General features: G+C 39.8%; 1 protein-coding gene across 1 annotated transcript in view; it reads left to right on the forward strand.

Annotated features, from left to right (window-relative positions):
- The window catches only part of erbb4b (erb-b2 receptor tyrosine kinase 4b), a 288,218-nt gene that overhangs the window by 131,664 nt on the left and 130,350 nt on the right, over positions 1-26,204 (forward strand). Inside the window, exon 2 of the mRNA XM_030112004.1 lies at positions 1,532-1,683. Within this exon, the coding sequence (XP_029967864.1) occupies positions 1,532-1,683 (152 nt within the window). The remainder of the gene's footprint in view (positions 1-1,531; positions 1,684-26,204) is intronic.

The raw sequence follows: 26,204 nt of genomic DNA on the forward strand, positions 1-26,204 counted from the left end.
CTCACACTGAGCTTTAGCATTTCGCAACGTTTCAATGGAAATTACATAAAAACAAAAAAATACACCTCTTTTTTTCATCACACCAAAGAGATTTCTAAAGCCAGCAAGCTTACTGAAGCAAATGGGTATTAAAAAAAAAAAAGGAAAGAAAGTAAATTTCACTAGACATCTAATGCCACGATGCCCCTTTCCTCTGATCTCAGTGTCCTGCCCCAAGGGTGCAATAACAGTTTATTACACCTATCTTCACTTTATGACCCCCCACCCCTTCCGTACCCTGCTTCCCTCAAGCCCGCGCTAACTGTTATTGAAAACACCCAGGTCTGCCGTATTTCATTCCTGAGCAGGACAGTATGCTGGCTAATCAGTGCTAACTCGTACAGCAATTGTTCAGGTCACATTGAAATGGATCCACTTATCTATTATCTACTTTGACGTGGAAGTATTTAAACATAATTCCATTTGTCTTTGCAGCTTATGCTGCCTGCAGGCTGAAAGATTTTTTTTTTTTTTTTTGCTCGTATATATGTCTCTTAGATTGGACGATGGGAGGACAAAGGAGGGAGCGCAGAATCAAGAATGCAATAAAGTCAGGTTTTGGATCTTAGATTAAAATGCAAAGCGTCAGTAAAACTCTCTGAAGGTGGATGTGTTCAGAGACAGAGGTAACAGCTCATGGGTGACGGTGTGACAAGACCCGGGGAAGGACCCGTCGCCCCTCCGTCACAGTGACGGCTTCTCTGTCATCAAGCGTGAAGAGGGTGCAGGTGGGGGAACCGCGACACCGAGACAATACAAATGAAACTAATGCTTCAAAAGTGCAAATGTCAGCGTCCGTATATCTGTTTTTCCTACAATTCAGCATTTTTTTTTTTTTTTTTTTTTTTTTTTTTAAATGTACTTGGAAGAAAATGTGTCCCTTATATTTCAGGTCCAGCCAATCGACTCTTAAGGCTGCAAATGAGAGTTTTACAAGATAATTTGTTGATTTCTGTTTTTGTTTTCCAGGCAAAATACATGCTCACTCCAAATATGCTGAAAATACAAGTAGTTATTGGCTTTTCTCTCAGTCTCTGTCCATGTATGCATGTGTGGGGGTGTTTGTGCGAGACTAGGTGACACACCAGCTGACTGGGCAGATGGCTCGTGTCGTCTTGGGTGAGCAAGGTGGAAACAGTCCTCTTTAATTACATGTCAAGTGATGAGCCCGACTAGCCACTAAAGAGCTCTCAACCACGCTGCCGTGATGTGTTGATGTGCAGTAGGGTCTACTAACTTCTTACATGGCCGGAACTGTCAGAGTGTGTGTGTGGTGGACTGGTGGATTTTTGGAGTGGGACAGAAAAGATCCCTGGTGCACTTCACATAAATGAAGCAAAGCTTGGAACATTTTGGTAGACTTTGAAAATACCGAAGAGTCCCCAACTTGTGCCTGTAATCATATATATCTAACCTTTATATATCAAAAATTGCTGCATTGAAACTAAAGTGTTGTATCTTATTTCCCCTCCCTTGTCTCTTGGTGTTCCAGTATGCCCCGGCACGGAGAACAAGCTGAGCACGCTCTCGGACCTGGAGCAGCAATACCGAACTCTGAGGAAATACTACGAGAACTGCGAAGTCGTGATGGGAAACCTGGAGATTACGAGCATCGATCGCAGCCGTGACCTTACGTTCCTCAGAGTAAGGACAGAACCAAATCATATAATCACCACCATTGACTAGTGTTTGTATTTTCATACCAAATGCAGCATTGTGGCTTTTTGTCAGTTCCACTTCCACCTTCTGTTCACTTAAATTTAAAATGAACTCTCCCTTATAAATATGCATTCAATAAGAACAATAGAAAGGAACATACATTTCTTTATATTTAAGCTGACGATACTTTCTTTCACCACTGAATGGTTCCATCCAGGTGTCCACTTTTTCTTTTTCTTCCAGAAGGAAGTGAAAAGTTCAGGATGTGAACTTAGTCTTTAATTCTGACGGTATGTTTCAAAGAGGATTGAGTTAAGATCTTTTTCTTACCAATCAGCAGTGAGATTAATATCTCTCCAGCCAATGATAAGCAGAGAAGAAAGTTATTCTAATCAGGGTTAATCAGACCTGCTCTCTTCTGAGTGTCTCAGTGATTGTACGCTCGCTCCATTGTGGTCTCAGCTGTAGAATAATCAAAATTCAAACCATTTGCTCCTGCAAACCCCTGCTTTTTTTTTCTTTTTTTTTTTTTTTAAATGAACATAAATCCCTAATAGTAAAGTAGCACTGAACGTTAATTTATTGAAATTCCAGAAGACATATGAGATACTTATGGGGAGTTTAACCACCGCCGTGGTTCATTTGAATCTGTTTGTCTGCGATAAGCAGACGGAGCGCTGCTGTTATCGGCGCTTATAACGTAAGGCTGAAGTAATCGTGTGGGAAACACATACTTGAATGCAAAGGAATGTTTTTCTGATAAAGCTGAGAAAAACATGCTTACTTAAGTGCTTACTTTGTTGTTAGCTTGATTGACGCACACAAACACAGTGTCATGGGATTGACAGCTCTCACTTCCTGACGGCCCAGTGAAGTAATAATGCGGTAATGACAGGTTGTAAAGCGCCTACTGGAGTGTAAATTGCAGTAGAAAGGAAACAGTTTTTGTTTGTTTTTTTTTGGTGGAATCAGCTTCTCCAGCTGACCTCTGTTAGCCCTCCGTGGACATCACTCTGGACTTCAGTGGCTCCACTCTGCGCTGCCAACGCCGACCGGCTCCGATTGATTCCGGGCTGTCTGGGGGCTCCGGAGCTCCGGAGCTCCCCCGGTGCGATGCTGAAGTGCTGACTGCATTAATGTGCCAGCATTCCTGTGTGAACGAACTGGGTTAAGGAGATGCCATGCCCCCAATAAGGCGTTGTATGCTTTTTATACATTTCTTTTTTTTTTTTTTTTATACAGAAATGATGCAAAGTCATCATGGGAAAACTGTTTACTCGAGCTAAAAAAAAAAAGAGGGAGCTCGTCTTTTGTTGAGGATTTAGTTTGCGTGGACCAAAAAGAAAAAGCAAGATTGATCAAAGCACGGAAACAAAACAGCATCATTAGGTGTTCTGCATTGTGCAAAGCAATTCTGATAACACCCCCTGTGATGTAAAACAAAACCAAGATGATATTAAGAAAGCGGGAGTAGTGGATAGTAACGTGATACCATTAGACTCCTGCGGAGGTAATAGGCCCCGCCGACTTAGCTGAAGAAGAAAAGAAAAAAAAAAACAGATAGTTGAGGGGTAGACACAGTTCATGTGAGGTGTGATTGTTGTTTAACTACACAGAACCACAGGCACTCTAACACATGTCTGCCTTTCCCACAATGTCACCTGCCTTAACTAGCATTACAAAAAAAAAAAAAAAACGTTGTTTGTAGGTTGAGGTTAAAAGTGCATTACTACAGTCTCATCCCCACATGCCCACGTTACGCCACCCATCATTTATGAGACGGCTCCCTGTGGCACCGGATTGCCAGGTTGCTACACCTTTCCACGGCTGGCAATTAATATGGGTTAATTGAAGATGCTAATTAGGAACACAGGGTGCCAAACGGCAAGGGAGCAAGAGAGCAGGGTGCAGTATGTATTTTTGGAATTTTTTTATTATTATTATGATAAAACACTTTAATAACATGTTTCCCCTGGGAAGAGGGAAATATTCACCTTGAGGTAGAAAAAAAAAAAAAGGAGGAAAAAGTAGTGGTGGGGGAAAAGAGGAAAAAAAAAAGTATTGTGCAGCAGCTTACCATACCACCTGTCTCTGGGAGGTGATTGAAACTGATGCCTGTGCATTGGCTCTTTCTTTTGAAGATAGCCAGGAGATTGATGGCTGCCTCCCAAAGCCCCTCAGACAGCTTTAGCAGTAAATAGAGTCCATCTTCCAAACTGCCTCCACGACAGATGAATCAACGCTCGCTCCGTGATTAATAACTGCATTTCACCGCTGAGGCTTTCTCCCCCCACCCTTTTCCTCACATATGCACATTTACACCAGCAGCTCGGCGGCGAGCGTTACCCCCTCACGCCGCATTTGCGTTGTCAGTGTTTAAATCACTGCTAAATCCATATTCTCATTCCTTTGAATGGTTCTCCCATATCATAAGCAGAACATGCATTTGCATACTGAAATTGAAATGACAAGTTGTACCCATATTCTGGGGTGACATTTTCTTTTTGTGAATGGGAGAGCAAACACACACATAACCGCACACACACACACACACACACACTCTCCCTTATGCCGTATTCTCCCGTGAGCTCATAAACAGATCTGTGGCGATAAAATATTAATTTCTCTTCTCCTCCCCTCCTCTTGGTCTCAGTCAGAACCCACAGCCACACAGTCAGATCAGATTGTTTGTCAAGCTGTTGCAAACATTAGTAAACATGTAATGTCTTTCACACACACACACACTTTCTCTCTCTCTCTCACACACACACACACACACACACACACACACCCAGCCCCCAACTCAGATATAAATGAGGTGATCAGCTTGCTTATTAGCCCAGCGCCGCATTTTTTGACAAGCTGTGAATAAATTGTCAAGCTATCCATTAAAATCAGTCACTATGAAACTAATCTGATGTTTTCACCTGGTGTTGTCCTGCTAATGTGAAGAGAGACTTCCAGAGACAGCTGGAGCCAAGACTGCTCACCCAGAGCAGCTTCCCCAACCATTTGTCTTCTTTTCTCTCCGAGTGGACCAAAGTGCATTTATCACTATAGAGGCCATAATCATATCGATGTTAGAGATATTATTGCCATACCTTCGTATTTTAGATTTTAATGACACCTTCTCCAGTGTCTGAGTAATAAAAGGGGCTTGAACGGAGCGACGGTGGTGGTCTATTATCGTGGTCCTTAGTGACTCTTCAACAAAGTGTTCACTTGATCCTGCGCTTGTTCAGACGACTCTCAGCTTTGATTCGTACAGCCGGATGGAAACCACTGCACCAGTGAGGACGAACAAAGCATAGGGTGACTACGGATTAAAGACTTCCTGTCATCTAATCAGAGAAAATAATTATTCAAGAGCAATGGCAAACAAAGCTTTGACTTTTTTTATTTTTAAATGCAGGCCCAGCACTTCTGTACTGAGTTGACCGAGTGTTAAATTAGGACTAAGGTCAGGAGATACTGGGAAATAACCAAATAATTGTCTTGTTAAAAGCAGCTGACAGTGAAGTGTTTTGCAGTGGAGTTTAAAGGCCAGAGGGAAGCTGCGGTGCTTTGGGCTCGGTCTGAGCTGCATCCGGTTAATCTCAACTTGAAACAGTTTTGTTATCTGGCACCGCTTGTTATGAGACTGAGAGCCATCACAGATGTGTTACACAACCGAGTTTAGACCGATTCCTTTAAGCTCAAGATTACATAAAGGAAAGTGCTTCGGCAAAAGTCTCTCAAAAGTTGGATTGAACACAGCTCACTCTTCCAGAGGATCAGGGAGAAAACATATAGTGACAAATACTGTGATTTTACAGTATGTATTTGTAATTCAATGCACTTTTTTTTTTTGTGTGTGTGATTTCAATTCTCAATCAGTTTCCTGTCATTGTTACCTTAAAACTAGCATCTACAACCGGAGCTGCTTTCATAGTGTGCACAAGTTTCTGGTAAAATAATGTAAACTCAAGTAAGAATACCATAAAAACTACCAAACCATGCAAAAGACAGAAAAACTGGGAGTTAAACAGTTTTAGATCACCACCTCATAGCTTATAGCACACAGGTTTTATTCCGAAGAAGGTCAAATGAACATTCTGACTCTGTTTGAAAAAAAAATATGTGCTGTGTGCATGTGTTTTAAGCTAACCAATATTTTCAAATAGAAATTAATATTAAGATGACCTAACCATTAACTGATGGTGCCTTCAGGCACTTGTCATAAATAAATCAGTTAAAATGTGGCCACACGTACAACTAAAAAAATTAGAAAATGGAAAAATAAAATGTCAAATTAAAACAAATTTCTGTAGGATTCCACGAGTGAATGCTAATACAAAACCAATTTTCCTAATGATGGTGGTGACTCAACTCCAGCAGCACTAACAAGTCTTGTGTGTCATTAATTAATTCAAGGGAAAACATTTATTTGAATTCCCAAACATATTTTCCATGTCATTAGAATGTTTTTTTTTTCTATTAAATTATTCCACAAACCCATTTCAATGTTTGGTTTTCTTATTAAAGATAACAGGGTTTTCTACATTATTGCACCTCCATGGCATGATTTTATCTTTCTGAAAGGACAGAGCACCTGGTTTAAAACTTTTGCTTTAATTAATGGAGTTTTTTTTTTTTTTTTTTTAAGAGAAAAAAGAAGGATTTATTTTTAGGAGGACAAAGATGCCTGTTCTCCACGGATGATGTCCTGAAGAGCCAAGTAAAGAGTCAACAAGACACAGGACATAAAAAACACAAAAGGATAGATTGCATTCTTTTACCAACTGCATTTTAAGATGGTAGGTACAAATCCGCCTCTGGAAGCAGCAGCTCCAGGTCCCTATCCGCTGACATCTTCCTTCATGCTTTCTTTTGACTGGCATATTTGTCCCTCAGGCGCCATCACTGCCCTCCCCAGCTCCCTAATTTCTGATGCACTGTTAGATGAGTGCAGATTACGTTGGCCCCCTGCTCCTCAGCAAACCCCTTCAATATTAATGAAGACTGATGAAGTGCTAGGGAGCCCCTGTCTTTCAGCCCCGACCTAGATTGGATTGACAATTGCAATTAGCGTCTTCTCAAGTTCATTTCCATCACTTTAATTTGACGTGAGGAAGGACAGTGCGGGGTTGGAAGTGAGACCACTGAGAGGGGGGGAAAAAAATGTCCTGAGGAGGAAGGTTGGTGAGTGAAACTGGGGTGAAAGAGTTTGACTGGGAACTATCCTGAAAACTTGAGCGTGAAAAAGGACATTATAAATTAAAATCTTTATCCTTTTTTTTTTTTTTTTTTACATTTTCTCAAACTTTGCCCCGTCACGTGTCCATGGTCGCCACTATGCTGCTTTTACTTGTGAAGATGGGTACGTCTCTTCTCCCCCATCACCACGGTATATCTGACTCTCCAGGTTTCCTGCAATAGTCACCAAATGGATAGCTTGTCACCGTGTATGTGGGAAAGATGAATTTGTGAGATACGGGGAGAGCAGCGCCTGGAAAATGATTGATTCTGCATCCATGCGCTGAAGCAAAAGAAGCAGTAGTTGATAGTCGGAGGTTGATGATGTGTCACGGCTTTGTGTCTTTCTGTAAGAGTCGTTATTTGTGTGCATATCTGTGAAACTGTGGGTTATATATATATAGATATATATATGGAGAAAAGTTGCCTCGGAAATATATCCTGAACCCTCAAACTGACTGGTTCAGTATCTGTGTCTGCAAGTTTGGATGTGTGTGCTTGTAGGTTAAAACCCGTTCCATTCTGTGAATGACAGATACATTTTCTTCCCCTCTTTCCACCTGTTGGAGAGCCGGCAGCGTTTTCTTTTCTTGTCTGAACAAAAAAAGGGAAAAAAAAATAAAAGTGATATGGACCAATAGTGCCATGAAATAGCAGAAATGTGGAGAGACTACATGCTTGTGTGCTTGAAAATAACCAAAATAATAAAACTTTTCCTTGGCTGGCTTTATTTTTTTTTTTTGTCCGTCGGATTAGTCAGAGCACAACTTTCCATTAGCACTGACCTGTGAGACCTCTTGGGGACAATGAGAGCCGAGCTGACCTGTTTATAAATGATAGTTATTGTGAAACTGGAAACATGTTGTGAATCACGGAGGTCAGGTAACTGCTGCTGCCCTCGAGTCCGACTGAATACACTTTTGACCACAGCAGAAATGAATCTTAGCAAGTTAAAATCAGAATGTTTTCCAAACCCACAAACACTTTATTCTTTTGTGAATCAAAGCGACAATTATATTGTTTTGTGAATCAAAGAGATAATTATAATTAGGAGAAGTGAAGCTTGTGGTTATAATAAAACATCTTATTTTTCAAAGTTGTTCAGTGATAATACATTTTTGTGGAGACAAACAGTAAAATCCTTTAATATCCATAATTACAACGATTTACTTCCAGCATGTCATGTAGGCATATATTTACCACTACCTTGTAATAATTAAACTTTCTGCCACTTTTTTGTTGCTTTTCCATCTGGTACTTACGCCCATTCCTGTGATCACTTTGTATTTCGTTCCCTTTTATTCTTAATGTTTTTTGTGGAAATGAAGTGGGTCAAATTAAAAAATGGACACTTGCTAACAGCAGCATATAGACCTGTTTGGAAGTTAATGACTGGTAAAATAACCTAATATGGAACGCAGGCTATATAGCAAGGAATCAGTATTTTCTTTGCCTCCCTGTTATCTCTAGCCTTTATTTGTAGCCATTTTAGCAAATGGGTATCATTTTGTGTCCTTAAGTACCTATTAACAGCCCTTATTTCCAGGGTGCCCATGGATAGGGACAATTATCAGCAGATTACTTCATAAACTTGAGGATACTCAAGCAAATTCTTAAGTGTCATTGGAGATAATGGCATCCTCAGGAAGTTAAGGTCGCTCTGAGCGGTTACATCAGTAAGAATTTCATATATCTCTGACTTCTGTCTCAAATCCTTCTCAGATTATATGTTCACATCCCATTTCTCTCTGCGTGTCTCTCCTGCACCCTCCTTCACTGACATTTGACGTCCACTCCTGACTCGGTTCTGGTGAACGCTGGATTGTCTGATGAGGGAAATTACAGAGAAGCATTGTGAATGTGGAATTTCCTAACTTCCAAAATGAGCCATAACTGCATCCTAAACAGGGTTGTTATTACGTAGTGATAGTTGCAGTTTATATGGATTCGATGTAGGGCTGAATGATTTGCTATTTTGTTCATGAGAAAGACTTGCTGCACACATGGATGACTGTATAAGCAGGACAGCTGAGGTCTGCACAACATTGGCAATGCCTGGACTCTCTCTCTCTCTCTCTCTCTCACAGACACACACACACACACACACACACACACACACACACACACACACGCACAGACCAGAGGTGATAGGACTTATCGTAACATGGCAGTGCCAGGCTGAATAGAGGAGCGGTGGAGAGGAGAGGCAGAACCCAGCCATGACAATAACCACCCTGCGTCTCTGATGCCTTTCAAACTTCATATCTGCCTCCCTCTGCCCCCCCCCCCCCCCCACCCCCCCCACCTACCACCACCACACACACCACCACCACCACCACAAAAAAAAAGGTGACTGATATCCACCAACTTCTCAGGAGGATCGAAATCAATTTCCACCCACAGCGACTTAGATGAGGGAGTCTGTTTCATGAATGGCCGCTGTTGCGGCTTATGGCCATAGCGGAATTGTTCCTTTGGAACCGGACTGTGTCCTCCTCATTAACGAAACCCGGTTGATAACAGTTCCTATTGAAAACAGCACCCTGCACATTTAATCCTCTGCTTTATTTAGACCCCCAACCCCTCACATATACACTTTTTTATGCATTCAACCTCCAGCGGCAAGTCTATGCATGATAATCAGGGACCTTGTGGGTTTGACTTGCTTTGTCTGAATAGTGAAACTCTGTCATCTTTTTACCTGGTGATCATTTTAATATTCTTAGCATTTCTGCCTTTCTTTCTTTGTTTTTTTTTTTCTCCAATGTTCAAACTGTATTAAACCATAATCTTCTCCTGGCTGCACTGGACTCATCCACAGCTTGAGTTTGAGATCAGCACATTCATTCACATTCTCCATCCGTATTTTCTAATATGTAGGACTGAATCTCGCATTTAGTGCTGACAGGTATATGATCATGACACACACCTGATGTGTTTGTTTCTCTATCAAAACTCAAATTAAGATGTGTCTCCCACATCTTGAAATCACTTGTCTGATAAATAAAACAATTTCTTATACCGTTGCGTTGCAGTGGTAAACTCGTGCACATCAGTTACCTCCACGCTTGATATGTTCAGAGGTTTATTTTTTAGCTTGTTCTGTATTCACACTTCAATCAAACTTTAATCAAACTGCACCTTTGAAAAGCAGGCCTCCGTCGGTTCCAAAACAGTCTGGTTCTGGCACGCGCCTGGTTCTGGATTGCAGCGTTAACACTTATAAAAATACATTGCACTAACACACCAATTGCACCGGAACACAGGCCAAAACACGAGAGTAAAAACACACATCACTTGGTAAGAAGCACTTCAACTGTTAAACAGGGCGTTTTTATCCAGGTCCACTTTGTGTAGAAGGACTTTCTAAAAGTAAGTAACTAAAAGTTCGACCTGATAACAAATAGGACTGAATCTGACCCGAGGATAAGTTATTTCACTGCTAGTTTTCAGGTCTACAGAAATGAGCATTTCGCATTGAGTATCAGTTTTACTTCGTGTCACACTGCGGAAGGCTTCACTCTCCGGCCACTCATTTTGATGTCACTTTTTCACACTCTTTCTTTTTGTGAATTTCTCGTCCTTCTGTTGTGTTTCGTGGGAGAAAATAAAAGCATTGTCATCACTAAGTTAACTATGAATGGGGGAAGTTTAACATAAAAATCATTAACACTGAATATAAATTAATGTCAGTATGAGTAATAACAACGACAGCGAGGTACAAGCCTGTTGTGGATTAAACTGTTCTTTTTGCTCTAATGCGCCGTGATCGCAGCATTGCAACAACAGCTCGCTTTGTTGTCGCAATGGGGCAGAATTAATACATTATTGAACAATTACATACCCAATATAATGCAGTTTTTGATTAGCCTTCACACAGAGGAGGAGTCGGAACAAAGCAGCAAAGTTCATGAGGAGGAACAGATCTGATTCCAGTGTGATGGAATCAGATTATTTCTGATATTCTCTCCTTTCATAACCCGTATGTGGTATTTGCAGACAGATGTCTGAATTGTGTGACCTTTATTCATATAGGTACTCTCAATTAGATGAATTTTGGTATTTGCAAGAGAGGCCAGGCCAAAATATTGGGTGTCAAACCCAAAATCTGCAAGAGACATCAACATACATACATTTAAAATTAAAATTTCTTTTAAATAAATTAGGAATATTACAGTGTGGTCAGTTTGTTATTATTAATATTTTAACAATAACAATAATCAACAATATTTTGTTATTTATGTTCAGATTCTGTTCTGATGAATTGTATGATGAGAAAAAAAAAATAAAAACAGAAAAACTGATCACCAAATATTGCTCAAGTGCTCTATCCCTGTAGTTACAAGAAATCTGGGTAATGGCTGTAAGCCAGTTTCCAAGCATGTAAACATGTAGGCATTCTGTCAGGTTATTATTTTATCCATCGTGTAACGATGCAGCAGGGGTGATTATTGTACATTCACCTCCGAATGCTCAGTTTAAACTGTGGAACGCCATTTAAAACTGAGATTGCAGCAGAAAAAGCTGGTAATTGTCTCCAGTTTCATTAAGTTCCATTAATGATTTCCACATTTAATTTAGCAATTTAGTCTCAGTCTGCCTCTGTAGGCACGTGGTGAATCCCACCAAACTTTTTCAGTCCAGTGTTACTTTATTTCACAGCTTCTTTCACGCTTTAAGGCTCTGATCATTGCTCAGCTGTCGGTTCAAAACCATTCTTTAACCACAACAGCTGTCATTTGGAAATTGATCCAGACTAAATAAGTTTTTATATTTGTCTTTTCCAAAAGTTATCTGATTGTTCTGTCTCTTTCTTTCTTTTTATATATATATATATATATATATATATATATATATATATATATATATATATATATATATATATATATATATATATATATATATCTTTATATATACTCTTTTCTTAGTGCATATAGAACACCATCATGTGTATGGGACCTTTTTTTTTTTTTCTTTTTTTTTTTTTTTTTACTGGCGTTGATGTAAAAATCCCAGAAATGCAAAATCTCCCGTTGTGTATGAATTGGATTCTTCCAGTACTTGAGTTTGAGTTTTCACACAATTTTACAAAAGTACTTTTCTTCATTTAGCTTCTCAAGCTAGTAACTGTTAGACGCTGTCACCATGATGGTTGTATTCTCATTCCAGTTACTTGCTTATAGACACGTTGTCCATCTTCCTTTCCTCCACTTCTCATTCGGTCTCTATATGCAGGCCTTGCTTCTTTTTGCATTTCCATTCTGCTTCCCTCTGCCAACCAGCAGCCCCCCACCACAACATCTCTCCTCGCACTAACTAGTCAGTGTTTGAATAAAAACTCATTAGAATTACATAGTCATTTAGCTAAGTGACACAGGGTGTAATTGTATCATCCATCAATTGCTGTGTAATAATACACTCGGAGGAGCTGAATGTTGATTAGCCGTCAGCCATTTTCACCAAGTGGGTTTTGGGAATAAATAGCTAAAGGAGCTCGGGTGGTGTGATGGGTGGTGGGGGGCCGAAAAAGGGGTTGTTGTGGTCAGGGTCACTGACCCATGCAAGTCAAATTAACTCGGAAGGGACAAAAACAAAGTGTCAAAGACGTAAAGTATCACTTTCCGTTCCTGGCTATCGGCCTGTCCGTTAGTCCTCCACCCACACACGGCGCAATGAACATCTTGCACCATGCTTATATATGTGGATATTATTAGATAGCATGTTTCCAGTACAAGCAACCTATATATGTTTTTTTTTTTCCCTCAAACTCTGTAAAATATGCGAACAAATTGCATGTTGGGTTAAATTCCAAACACATTATGCTGTGCCTTCTGGAAGGAGAGTGTTCAGCCTGAACAAAACAAACTAAATAAAAATCACCTGAATTTTCAAGTCAAATATGATGAAAACAAGGTCATATTTAAGTAAAAACAAAAATGTCCCTGTGTGAAAACCATTAGTTTTGCCATTATTTTCACCTACCACGTAGTTGATTACAATTTATATTGTAATATTCAATTTTTTTTAAAAAAAAAAAGCTAACTTTTTTGAGCTCTTTTATAACATTTTTGAGTTTTTGTTTTGTTTTTTTCCCCTTGACTTGTGCCTTTTTTCGAATTTACCCACACCTACACCAAGTCCTTCCCTCAAGCGCTGCCCTATATATGTATATTTTCCACCTCTTTTCTTCCTCTGGGTCTCATTAACAGAGATGGGATCCACAAATAATGCTGCAGAGTGCAGGCAGTTTGACACTCACCTTTTTATTTTAAAACCTATTTTATCAAAAGTAAATCATTTTGCTATTATTTTAATCATACCTCCATCTACTTCAACTTAAAGTTGGAAGGCGAGGCTCAGATAGAAATATAAACAAGTACGAGACAATTAAAATGAGTAATTAATGGTGAGAATAAACCAGAATACCCAGAGAAAACCCACGCAGGCTTATGATGAATATACAAACTCTGCATAAGATGCCCTCAAGCCAGGAATTGAACAGGGGATGTTCTGACCAAAAAACTCAAGGTTTTCCTGCCTAAATCAAGTTTTAAATACAAATATCACTACAAACTAAGATGCTGTTTATCAATGATATGTAGTGTGAATGTGTGAAAGTTGAAAAACAAAGTTTGGGTTCAAAAAGTGTATCTGAATGTAAAGCATAATTTAAAAAGCAATTTTTGTGATGAGCAGCTTCTCGTCCCATCACAGTTGCAGGATGCAATTAGGGAACTGTGTCCAGAAAATGTGTTTTTAGTAAGAGAGACTAGTCTGAAATATATATACACGGCACGGCGCGATGCTGCTTTTGGACTTTCCCTTGTTCACTGGCCCTGATCTGCTTGACATGACCTGATTTATTTTAATTATCCTCACTTAATCGTCCCATCCTGTGCTCTGTCAGTCAGTCCGTCAAGTAATTTCCCTCTTGTATGCTTCACAGTAGAGGGTCCCAACCCAGAGCGTGAGACCTCCGTAGGGAGGGAGGAGAGGGGAGCGGGGTTGTCAGATTTAGATTTGCATGTCTTAAAGGTGCTTTCTAGGATTTTTTTGTGAGACACTTTTATATTTATGTTTGTGGGAGTAGTGGTCCTTTCTTGTAGAAGCCTCGCAGTGTCTTCAACGTCTGTAAAAGAAAAGGAGCAGCTCTCTCTTTCATCCTACCACTGTTATGCTTCTTGATTACCTTTCCTCCAATTGGTGACTGTTTTGATTGGTCATCTGGGCCACGACTTGCTTGGAACTCGGCCCGGAGGTGTCGATGTTTTGAGCTGGAACACAGAAAAAGCCCACCACAGTCAAATCTGGCTTCTCCGACAGAGCAAACCGCATTGTTCCCATCTAAAAGAGGCACCGTGTAATCTGAAAAGCAAGCACAAAAGAAGCCGAGAAGCATGACAGAAACCAGACAGAGGCGGTGGAAGAAGATTTCTTTTTTTTTTGTTCTATTTAAAATTATTCTTATTCTTTCTCTAAATAGACGAGGGAATAACTTAATTGCTTGTTGAATCAATGACACCTTTATGCAGATAATATTGCGTGACAGTGACAGTTTGGAGAAAGGAACGGCGCAGGCGACGGGCAGAAAGAGAGTGTATGGAACATAAAGAAACGGAGCAAGAGGTAGAGAATTAAAAAAAAGGAGTCTCTTTTAGTATAATTGCAGCTTTTACCATGAAATGAATGCAGTGTGCGGAGTTAACGGTTCCAGCTCCACCCCTGTGAGCAATCGTGTCTTTATCACTAATGGACCACTGACTACTACTGTAATTACACAGGCTTTTGTCTAGCCGTGTGCGCAACTATCTGGGAAGCGAAAATTGCTCCGACTTTTTATGGCTCTTTCATTGACATCTCCAGTATATGGGCAAGTTCCCAAAAAAAAAAAAAAAAAGCGAGAGAAGGCAAAAATGACATGCTAATGAAGGGAGAGAGGGAGGCGGAGAGAGAACAAGAGCCAATGGAGCAAAGTTGAATAAAAAGATTTTGTTGTAAAAACTTGATGGAATAACTGCAATGATTTTGTAGATTACTAATATGATCGACTTTGTAAGTAGGGATCAATCTGAACCGCAAAGTACTAAAACTTTGGATTTGGAACTTTTAGTTTAAATTTTTTTTTTTGTTTTTTTTTCCTTTCATGTCATCTATCCAAAAATACAAACCACAAGTAAGTTAGTTTTTGTTGTTAAGTTAGTTTTGTTCCTGTTAACGTAACCCATTGTTGATATACCTAATCTGCATTGTTGTTGTCTGATATGCTATAATTTAAAAGCTTTGTAAAGACGACTGAAAGCCCCACATGCTGTGGAACCTTCATCGCTACAGCCCTCTCTCCATCTACGTCGTGGTAATTTCCTGCAGGAGTTCAAACAGAAGATGTCCATTAAAACAACTCAAATATTTATCGTTTTTGGTCTGGTAGCGGCTAAAAAGATTTGTTCACCGATGTCCTGTCTGCTCGAGCAAAAGCTGCCCTTTACTCCGACTGACATACAGCTGTGTTGTAACCGCTCTCTGTAGGACAAGTAAAAAAAAAAAAAGAAAAAAAAAAGAAGAAGAATTACTTTTATCTCCACTGAAGTTGTTAACTTGAAGTTTTTAAGAACATGTCTCTCTTCTTGCGTTTGCAGTCTGTTAAACGGCGCTTGTCTCAAAGTCGCCTTCTCATTGTGTGAACATAACGGACTACTTTCACAGACATTTGGGCACGTCATTTTCAGAAGTACAAAGCCTGAATTGATGACGCCGATGAAGGTTGAATTATATTAGCTGCAAAATTATGTAGTTCTCAGGTCGGGGAAATGTGCACGCTGGTTCAATGGCCGAGCTTACCGGCACATTAAAAACGGGACAGATCATCATGAACAATCACACAGCGGTGCCTCAAGTGCATGTTCTCCTTTGACCAGATCGTCGACTGTGGGGAAAAAAAGACATTGTAATGACCTGCAATCATAATTCATGCAGTGAGAAAAAAGATCATAAAGGTATGTAATGGTTAGAGTCAAAGCCAACTATTGCAGTCACATGAGGCTCGTTCGCTTAGAAAAAAAGAAACCAAGTTGGCTTAAAGAGCTAAGATTAAGAAAAAAAAAAACAGCAAATCAACATACATCTGTAATTCATTCATGACAGTTTTCAAATGTGCACAAAAATAGCATTAAAAAAAGTCTTAAAAAGACAATAAAAGGATGATCTTATGTGAAAGTATTTACAGTTTTTTACAAACCTAATATGTTACTTTTTTTTCATTTTTAACAGTAATCTGCAAGCGACAGGCAGAGTCGCATCAATTTAGAGTGTTCTGCTCTAATTCTTCCATAACACTTCAACATCTTAATTAAACATGATTGTTATCTGGGTTTGTTTAATTCTTAGACATGCTGATGGGTCTTGCAGCCAAATAACACTCGGCGGACTGGATAGAGCCACTTGGCTGTCGTGTGTGTCCGTGTGTGTGTGAGAGACAGAATAAAAGAAAGAAACAGAGAGAGCGTGGCCAAGTGGGTCAGAAAACTGTTTTCTTGTTTCCCAGTGGAAACAGAAAGGGTTTTATCTCCAGTGGTCACGACTACGTGAGACTTTTAATTCCAAATAAAAGTTAATTCCACCTGATTCCCAAAGAAATATTTAGTCCGAATTAAACTGAATTCTGAATAAACTGGTGGTTCACATCACCTATTTCTCTTCCATGTCTTGACTTGTACAGGACCATTACTTGACTCAGCCAAGATGAGATATGAAGAGTATTTTCAGAATATTTTTAAAAAAGTTTTCTCTTTTTCCTCTCTCATTTTCTGTTTTTTTGGGGTTTTCTGGCTTGGATTCCTGTACTTACCGTAAAAGTAGCCTTAAAATAATGAGAATAAACCTGTCAGAATATAATAACTGCAGCCAACAAGTTAATAATACATCAATAGAACTACATTCCTTGTAAATAAAACCTTCTTTGTGCAGGGCTTTTGCAGTTTGCTTGTGAAAAATAGATAAAGTGGATAGGATGGTTGGCATATCCATTCATCGAGAATAAATATTCTGAAAGACTCATTTTGTGGTTGCAAAAAATCCAGAAACACCCAAAAAATATTTAATCACAATACTATTATGTAATTGTTTGTCACACACCTAATGTGTTTGTTGATGTGTAAACATCAGTTGGCTTGTATTCATGTTCCTTCCATCCATCCGTCCCGTCAGAACTCAGGACTGGACACAGAAGCAGACTGAGAGTCTGGAGATCAGTTCATAGAGTTTATTCCAAATAGTCTTTCTGGGTCTTATTGGTTCATCCTTTACTTAACTGATCAAAATCAAACAGTGGAAAATTACTGGAACTTCAGAGACTTTCTTTGATTGCACTTTCAAAACCTACCCTACACTGAGACGTGAGCTGAAGCTTCAGAAAAGAAGTACAGTGGCTGTGCACAAACGCTTTGTCGTGAAGAATTTAGACGTGTTGTCAACTGATATAAAACAGATAACTAATTAATCACAACTCTGACCACAATTAATTGTTGTTAATCACATCATTTGTGAAGCTGTAATCAACACACAAATCACCATTTTAATGAACAAAAACGACTTGATCTGAATCTTTTAACAGAGTTTCACATCGGAAAACATTCAGTAATGTGGAATTTGAACCATCCAACATTTTAAAGTTGATATGCTCAAGGAAAGGCCAGTCATATTTTCTCGTCCAGTGTCGAGCAGTCCAAAATACAGACGGCCACAGTAGGATATTTCTTACATTCTCAAGCTTCCAGTGAAGAAAAATAATCCTCATAATTCACCTGTACTGCACTGGACTGAAAAAAAAAAAAAAAAAAAAACAGTCTCAATGACAGTAAAATGAGTTTTCTTTTCAATTTCTTTTCTATGAGCCAAATGCTAACCCTAGCCCTAGTTGTGTGATTAATCGCAATTTTAGAAAAACGTAATCACTGACAGCCCTGCATTAATTAACTCACAACTCCTAGAATTTAGCAGTTTAATAAATGCACGTGTTGTATGTAGTGAAATGGCGTTGTGAGGCATGGAGAAGGAGTGTCAGCACTGGAGATTTTGTGCAGCGTTTAGCATTCAAAGAGAATGGCTTTTCTCTAGATCTATCGGGCTTGTCAATAGTTGAACCACACTTAGTTTCGAAACAACTTAAAACACGTATGCAGCATCTCAGCTGTTACGCTGAGCTCATGATAGTGATGTGTTCAAAGGGAATAGTTTTTACTGGTAGATCTCACCGAATAGACTGAATACAGTCGGTTCTCATGAATCGTATCCGTATGTCTTAAACTTTAATGTGCTTTTTTTTTTATGAGGGCAAATCCTTCCATGAACCCTCTGCAGAGTGCGCCTCGGTGCAATACACAAAATTTCAGACTGAGCCCTCAACTTAGCACGGCCGCGGCTTCTTCTTCTCCTGTCCTCCTAAATTTATAGAGCCGCGAGGCCCATCAACCTTTATTAGCTAATAATGTGGTTAGGGCCATTAAGCATGGCCGAGACTCCCCCACAGCAACACTTAACAGTCTCGGCGGGGTACTACTGGAGGACCGGAGTAACAGGGCCGCCGCGTGACAACCTCCTTGCTCTGAAGTGTCTGAGGAGACTTCTAATGTGACAATGCTACGACCAGTATAGCACCCCCAGAGGGTGATCGGGTTGTCACTTAAAACCGACCAGGATCGGGCAGAAACGACTGCTGGTGAAACACTTTCATTCACTAAAATAATTCTGCCACTAGGAGGAATGTTGAGGTGTTTTGTTGTTGTTTTCCTTCTCAAGTTGATTTTTTTTTTTCTCATGGTGGTTCCTAAATTACAGGAGATTGATTTTGACTGATCAGTATCCACACAACATTCAAATTCAAGCACCAAGAAACAAATTGGAGACACATTTTGGAGTTCACTAACATGTCTGAGAATGACTGTTGTCTATGTTCTTGTGTAAAAATGTTCTCGTCATAATAGATAGTAAATGTGCCCTACAGAGAGCGCACTGGAGATGATTTAGAGTTCCTGCAGGCGCTCTTTAGATTGCCACGCTAAAAATAAGGACACAATGGAGTCTGGTTGCTCCCAGGGCCGTGGGTGTTGTTTTTGTTGTGCCGCGCTCGTTCCGAACTCTTGGAGAACGGTTAGAGGATGGCTGCTGTAGATCAAAGACGAAATGTAATCATCTGTGTGTGTGTGTGTGTGTGTGTGTGTGTGTGTGTGTGTGTGTGTGTGTGCGAAAAAGAGAGAGAGAGAGTGAGGGGAGGGGAGGGGATACCTCTATTTTATCTTCTCTTCTTGCTTTGGGCTGAAAACACTGTTGTTGAACTAAAAGTTGATAAAGGGGTGGAAGAAAGGTCTGTACAGTGTGTGCTCTCCACTTGTTTTTTCAGCTGAAATGGTGCATTTGGTCTGTTTTTTTTTTTTGGTTTTTTTTGATGAATCACATGACTGGCAAATGATCAAATGATTCTGACTATAGAAAGTAAAAGATTTTTTGATATTGTTTGGATTTTTTTTTCAAGCAGTTTTTCAAAGAATATTCAGAGTAAAGGTCATGATGGATGACTGTGTGAACACGTCTGGCAGTCACCACTGAAACACACACACAACAAAGAAGGAGAAACTTTCTGGAACGATCAAACTGAAGTGTTTCTTTAATGAATTTGCACTTTAGTACTGAAGAGAACTTTACCCTTTCACCTCTAATGTCCTGCAGTATTAGAACAGCAGCTTAAACTTTTCGGTTTATTGTTTTCATTGTAATTTCTTAACCCTCAAGTCATTACGTATATTTTTGGTACAGTGCTGGGATCGTACTCACTTTTAGTTTTATTTCAAATGATCAGGGTTTAACCTGCATATTCAGAGCGTAAAGTGACCTGTAGTCACAGACAATGATTACTGACAGTTTCCCCTGTAGCTCTTGTAGTAATTTCAGATACACATTTATATACCTGTTTTCTCTTCTCCTGCCATTCTTTTGATCTCATGTTGACGTTGATAATGTCTGCGGTAGGAAGTGGGTCCTTTTCAGTCTAGAATTTTTGCAGACTGTCATCTCTAAATCACTCTTTTCAAATGTCAGTTTTATTATCACTATTTTCATATTAGTGGCACTCGCCTCTTTACTTTTGTTTCTCCGTTTTGTGTTATGAAATTCTAAAATGACCTTTTTTTTCATGAATCTATAAATTCTGATATCTTGTTTATGCTTTTTATTGATTCATGGAAAGTTATGTTTTATTTAGTCTACACACTGTTCCATCTTTGAGAGTTGTGGTTGCTGCTTCGTGGCATGATTGTCTTGCTGTTTAAAAACCTCTTTAAATGTCAATAAATAATGGTACTTTGGAAGGATAGACACAGTTGAAAAGGATCCCTGGGTTGTCCATATATTTCTGCGTGTCTTTTCAGTCACACTGAAGTGAAACGAGCGCCTGAGGAGTCTCACAGCGTGCATGTCCCCAACACGATGTGAGGTTCCTACCACAAATTGCAAACTTTCATTAGAGTACAAAAAAAAATCTTCTCTGCTAGGAAACTTTACAATGCCATGGGATTTGGGTCTGGGGCCTGATTAGGGAGCTAACCACAGGCTACATGAATCAAGGACTACCTTCTCCTCCACCGCACTCCTCCTGCACAGCGGCTCGTCGTAGGGGAGCGTGGGGAAGTGATTACTCTCGGATTAAGACTTGCCTCGCCGCAGATATGTGCGGCATAATTAAATAATGGCTGCCTCACCCGTACGGTCCCAATGCAGTGGGGCCTCCCAGCCTCGTCAGATCGGCACAATATTAACCATGACACAGGCGTAACCAGGCCGGTAATTAATGCACTGAATCAATTACAAATTAGTCAATTTGGAGAATTCCCCACAGGAGTCCACTCATTACCAGAGCTCTGATGGAGTCGCGAGTTCTCCTCATGGGAAGGGGTGTCACTTCACTGTTCTCCTCTTCTATCTGTCTTTATCTCGTTTCTCAAGGTAGGATTCAGAAGACAAATGGAGGATGAAATTGATGCTGCCTGCTACTTGGCAATACTTTGCAAATTAAAATAGCAACTACACAGGATTAGATAATAGGTATTATCCAACTAGTGGAGCTTGCAGCGATTCAAAGTTTGTAGAAACTCAGTTTAAATGAAATTAATGGCTTGTTGATGTGTTTACTGCTAACCGGCTTAGTGCTTTGTACTCCTCAACTTTTACATTGCAGGATATGGGGGGGGTGGTCATAAAGGTGCGACCGATTTTTTGCTGTCTGCTTCTCTAAAATTGTTACAGATAAACAGCGCAGGGGACAAATTACGTGGATTATGTAAGATTTACCTTACTTAACTGGTGTTGAAGGGAGGTGGTAATGTGAGGGATATGGCTCTCACTTCTCACTTTGTATTAATGGTTCTCCTGGCATACCATAAGGTGAACGCGGCACAATTCATTTTCCTGCCAAAGGTAAGAGTCAGCCTTAATGATAGAGAGCTTTCCAGCTCAATTCAGGAGCTGTCAGGTGGCTGAAATGGGAAAGTGTGTGTATGTGGGTGTGTGTGTGTGTGGGGGGGGGGGCTGTTGGGCGAGTAGGTGTGGTTGATATTTGTCTGCCCTCAAGCGATTTGAAAAGCAAGGTCCCTTCAGCACGCCGAGCCGAGATAAGAATTCATGATACGTAGGTAGATTTTCACTGAATATTTCTGAAAGAATCCATAATTCCACATGACTGAAGTGCTCATCACAAATCACACTTTTAACACTAAATGAGGGGAGGATGCAAAACATGAAAACCTTCTGTCCAACGCGAAAAACACAGCTGAAGCAGAACTGATGCCTCTCTCATAATAACAGAGAAATAAAACCTGAGCTTTGGAGCTCAAACTTATGGAATAATTGATGGATTGGAATGCGTTTTGATGTGCACGTGCAACAAAAAATTAGGCAGAATATGTCAACATTTTTACTTCCTCACAGGTGTTTTTATGCAGTCATGCTTTGTAAGGCAGAAATTTTCCAAACAGACGCAGTTCATTGACATTTTGAGACGCTGACGTGTGAGAGCGACTGTAGGCACTGCCCTGCAGAGCTGTACATAAAGCTAAACGGTCACCTGAGGCATCTAAAGCCACGGTAGATGAGGAGCTATGTGAGTTATACCCAGAATATAGTGCAGGTCTGAAAATGTCTTTTCAGAAGATTCTTGTCTGAAGATTCTTGTCTTTATTTGACAAGAATCAAGACATGAAAATCGAGTGTAACCCAAAGCTGGCGAGAATGTATGGCATATATTGTATTGACGAGGGAGACGCTGCTCTGTTTCGCCATCATCAGAACAGCAGTAATCCCATCAAACCTTTGAAGGGAAGCAGACTCAGTCCCAAAGCGCTATTGATGCTTTTCGGCAGTTGGCTGTGAAATATCTGGATATTTCAAGGGAAGCATCAGATTGAGAGCAATAATGAAACTGCCAATTTAAGGAGGAATCCTCATGCATCAGTGTCAGTGACTGATATGTCCTGGCAAAAGCGAGCTTTTTTCCTGGAATTAGACTTGGTCCTATGAATGCCGTAGATGTGAGTCACAATTTAATAGATTAAAAAAAAAAAAGAGAGAAGCCTAGGAGGCTGGTGTTGTGTTTAATTTACAGGACAGTGATTGGATCTGTCGTGGTAAATGACTGAAAGGGATGTTCGGAGTCAAAATGCAGCTGAGCCCCTTTGTTCCATTCTTCCATGTGAGAAAGTCATTTTCACATTTTACTTTTTGTGGCACTTGATTGATGCCATCTGCACTAAATGTTCAACTCCCTGATCATTTATTTCTCTGAAAGACACAATCCAATTGCTGAGAAGCAAAATGCTTTGATTTCTTTTTCTTTTAATTCAACCTTGTATCAAAGGTTGGGCAGTCACAGCTGTCTTAGAAATCTTCTTTTTTCGATAACTTGGTTCAATTTTAACTGAACAGCATTATCAGCTTTCAAATCTTGTGTGGACAAACCCAGAAGATCAGTGTATTGACAGAACGTGGAACCTGAGCATGAGAGATGAGTGCTGATAAAAATTTTGAACGTCTGTCGTCAAAATCCCCTTCCATAATGTTGATGCTCTAAAGTGACTTATTTTCATTTATTGTGAAAGGAAGTCAACGACTTGACTTCAAAAATAGTCATTCAGTTCGTCCTTCAGGCAAATATTTACCTTGATTGTCCACATTTAATTTGTGAATGGTCTTTTATTAATTCATCTATTTATGATATCATAGTCAATGCAACAGAAAACCATCAAATATTAAAATCACAGACCATACCGAAATGTAATTATAGCTGATACGATTTGTCTCTAACATTTAAAAAAAAAAAATCCTCCAAGCTTGTTAAATAAACTGCTTCACGTCACACTAGAATACTTTCTGTGCTCATAAAGGTGATTTTACTTTTCATCAGTATAACAAAAATAAAAAATGTGGAGAGCGAGGCTCAAACAGTAAAACAGATTCATTCAACAGGAAAAAGAGAAAGTGAATAGAGTGTACAAAGAAGATTTATTTCCTAGCTTTGAGTTTTAATGCTCTTTACTGACTGGATACTGATGGAGAGGTGTTGGATGAGCTTACAGAGGCATGAAGAAAGGAAGGTGACTGACATATTCACCCACAGATCAGCCATATATCAGCCCGATCACACCTCCTACTCCATATTCGCAAAAGAGGGATCACAGATAAGATTTGTCACAGATAATAGAGTCTCCCTTTTTCTCAGTTATGTTACTGCAGGCATCAAAAGTCATACATGAAAATACTCAACACGTAAATGCTCAACATTGCAACAACTCAAAATAGCTACATGCAACACACACCTTGAAGTTTCAGCATGTTTTTGCATTTGAAAAGAATCTTAAAATAATCTTAAAAATGTGAGAAAAGCAGCAGCAGCAGCAGCAGTTATTTTCTACAAGAAAAACTGAATTCTACAAACCCTGGAACCTTTAATACCTTTAATATACGACTTTTTGGTTTTTTTGTCATGTTTCAGATGATTTTTCATAAACGTGAAATAGTTGAATGTTATTCAAAGAGTAACAGTTCAGAGAAGTTAGACAAGATTTGGGGATCTATTGTAAAAAAGTGTAGATCAGCTTGTCAACCCCCTCAAACAGCTGTAACCTGCCAAGGTAAAGGCTTTACTGGATCTCTCTGGATTTGGATCTCTCAGCAACATATTAGCAGCAGATGATCGCAGCTCATTAAGTAGCAATGCTGGGTGAGGAAAATGTACATGAGCAATCAATTGGAAAGCAACTGTTAAAATAGCTGCTATCAGAAATTAACAAGGTCTTTAGTTCAGGTTTCGTGTTAGTCAGCAGTACTTCTCTCTATAAGACTGTTCCAGCTCTGAATGCCAATCTGACTGCAACTTAAAATCATTCTCCTGAAGGGGCAGAAACAATCTGCTTTGTTTGTATTTGTCCAAACTTATTTTCAAGTGTGACACGAGACTCCACAAGTGCTGCAATGACAGCACTGAATGAAAATGGCATCAAGCAAGAATGTAGAACTTTCTGAACACAAAGAAGGAAGGAAATTAGTAAGAAAATCTTTGAAAACAATAATAATGAAATACGAAAAGAGAAAAATATCTGTCTGACTTGTGTTAAGTTTCTCCAAAAGGCTGTAAGCACTTAGACAGTGTTGTTTATGTTCGCAATAGCAATTTTGAATCCAAGAAGTTGCTCAGCTGTTCCTATGAACTGACATGCCCCCCAGGTCCGCACCACAAAGAGCTTGTTTAGTGAACGTTCCAGCTGGGACTACAGCACATTTAGCCTCTCAGTGAATACTAAAGGCACTGTCAAGTCCCTGCTGGACACCAAGCAAAAACAACTTCTCCATGAAGCAACTGTCTTTACTTTCTGTTAGTTGAACACAGTGTCCGTTGCAAAGTCTATTCAATTATTTAAGGTGCCCTTCTGACAACTGGACCTCCTAGAGAAGAGGGGGCAAACACACTTTACTTCAAGAGCCGCATGCAGCCTTATTTCACCTTCAGTGAGCCGGACCAGTACAATAGTGCCACGACAGCATTTAGTATGTTGTGAAGAAAATATCGGTTTGCATACTGAAAATGACTTCAATCATAATAATGTCAATTTTAATGACAGATTTTGATGCAAAATACAGTGAAATGTCCAAAAACCACTCCGACAACTATTGCATTATGTTTTTACAAACTCAACACGGCGGCTGTCTTTCATGGCAGCATTGCTAGTACCTCAACACAGATCTCAGTGATGAGTTGTGTCCACCACTAGTCAGGAATTAGCTAAAAATCTGTGTTTCCTTTAACACTTTTTCAGTTTTCTTGGTGGTTGCGCTATCTGCATTAGAGCTTCTTGCGGGCGGATGTTGGCCCATGGGCCTGATGTTTGTCAGCTGTGTTCTCGGGTCATCTGATGTTCTCAGTCTTGTGAAGAACCACTCCTCTTAATAATTTCGTTTTTGGGGTTTTGGGTCACTCCCAATATTCAGCCGATTTTTATTTCTGTATTCAACAATTGTGATGTGTTCTGTCAATGATGCATGCACCTTACAGGGCCTTTTTGTCATCATGGATGACAAGTCGGCTGTCACCCTGTCGCAACCAATGACACTCAAACATCAAGTGAGCGCCGCTCGTCGCCTCGGCGTGCATACCGCGCGCACCCTGAACGAGGACTTCTCAAAGTCACCCGTTCTTTCCGATCTCATTACAAACTTCCAACCACTCTCAAACAAAAGTCGCACACATATATGCCGGTTACAAACAGAATGATTCCAGTTCTACTGCAGCTTTCTTGTATTGGTTCATTGTGCATTTACGTGTTGTGGGTGTGCACATTTTAATGAAGTGAAATTGCTATTCTGGCTGTCTGGAATATTACACTTTAATTCCCCTCATTGGAATCAAGTGTTTTTAGAAAGCAGCTGGCTTTGGCCGTCTGGAGACACAAGGGAAGGACATGGAACACCAACAGAGGCATTTTCTATCTTTCATATCACTTGTTCTTTTTGCTCTCGCTACAGCAGTCAGTGAAGAATGGGGCAAAAAAAAAAAAAGAAAGAAAGAAGAGAAAACAGTTCTAATCTCATGTGACAATTCCTTTGTACAGTCACACAAACACACACCACACACTCATATGTGTTTCACTGGAGGATAAGAAACGTGTAATAAACAGAATCGCTCTTCATCTTCAAAGATGAGTTATAATCATGTTGTTGAAGCAATAAAGAGGTGT

The sequence above is a fragment of the Salarias fasciatus genome, chromosome 16, assembly GCF_902148845.1.
Source record: "Salarias fasciatus chromosome 16, fSalaFa1.1, whole genome shotgun sequence".
Taxonomy (NCBI): Eukaryota; Metazoa; Chordata; class Actinopteri; order Blenniiformes; family Blenniidae; genus Salarias; species Salarias fasciatus.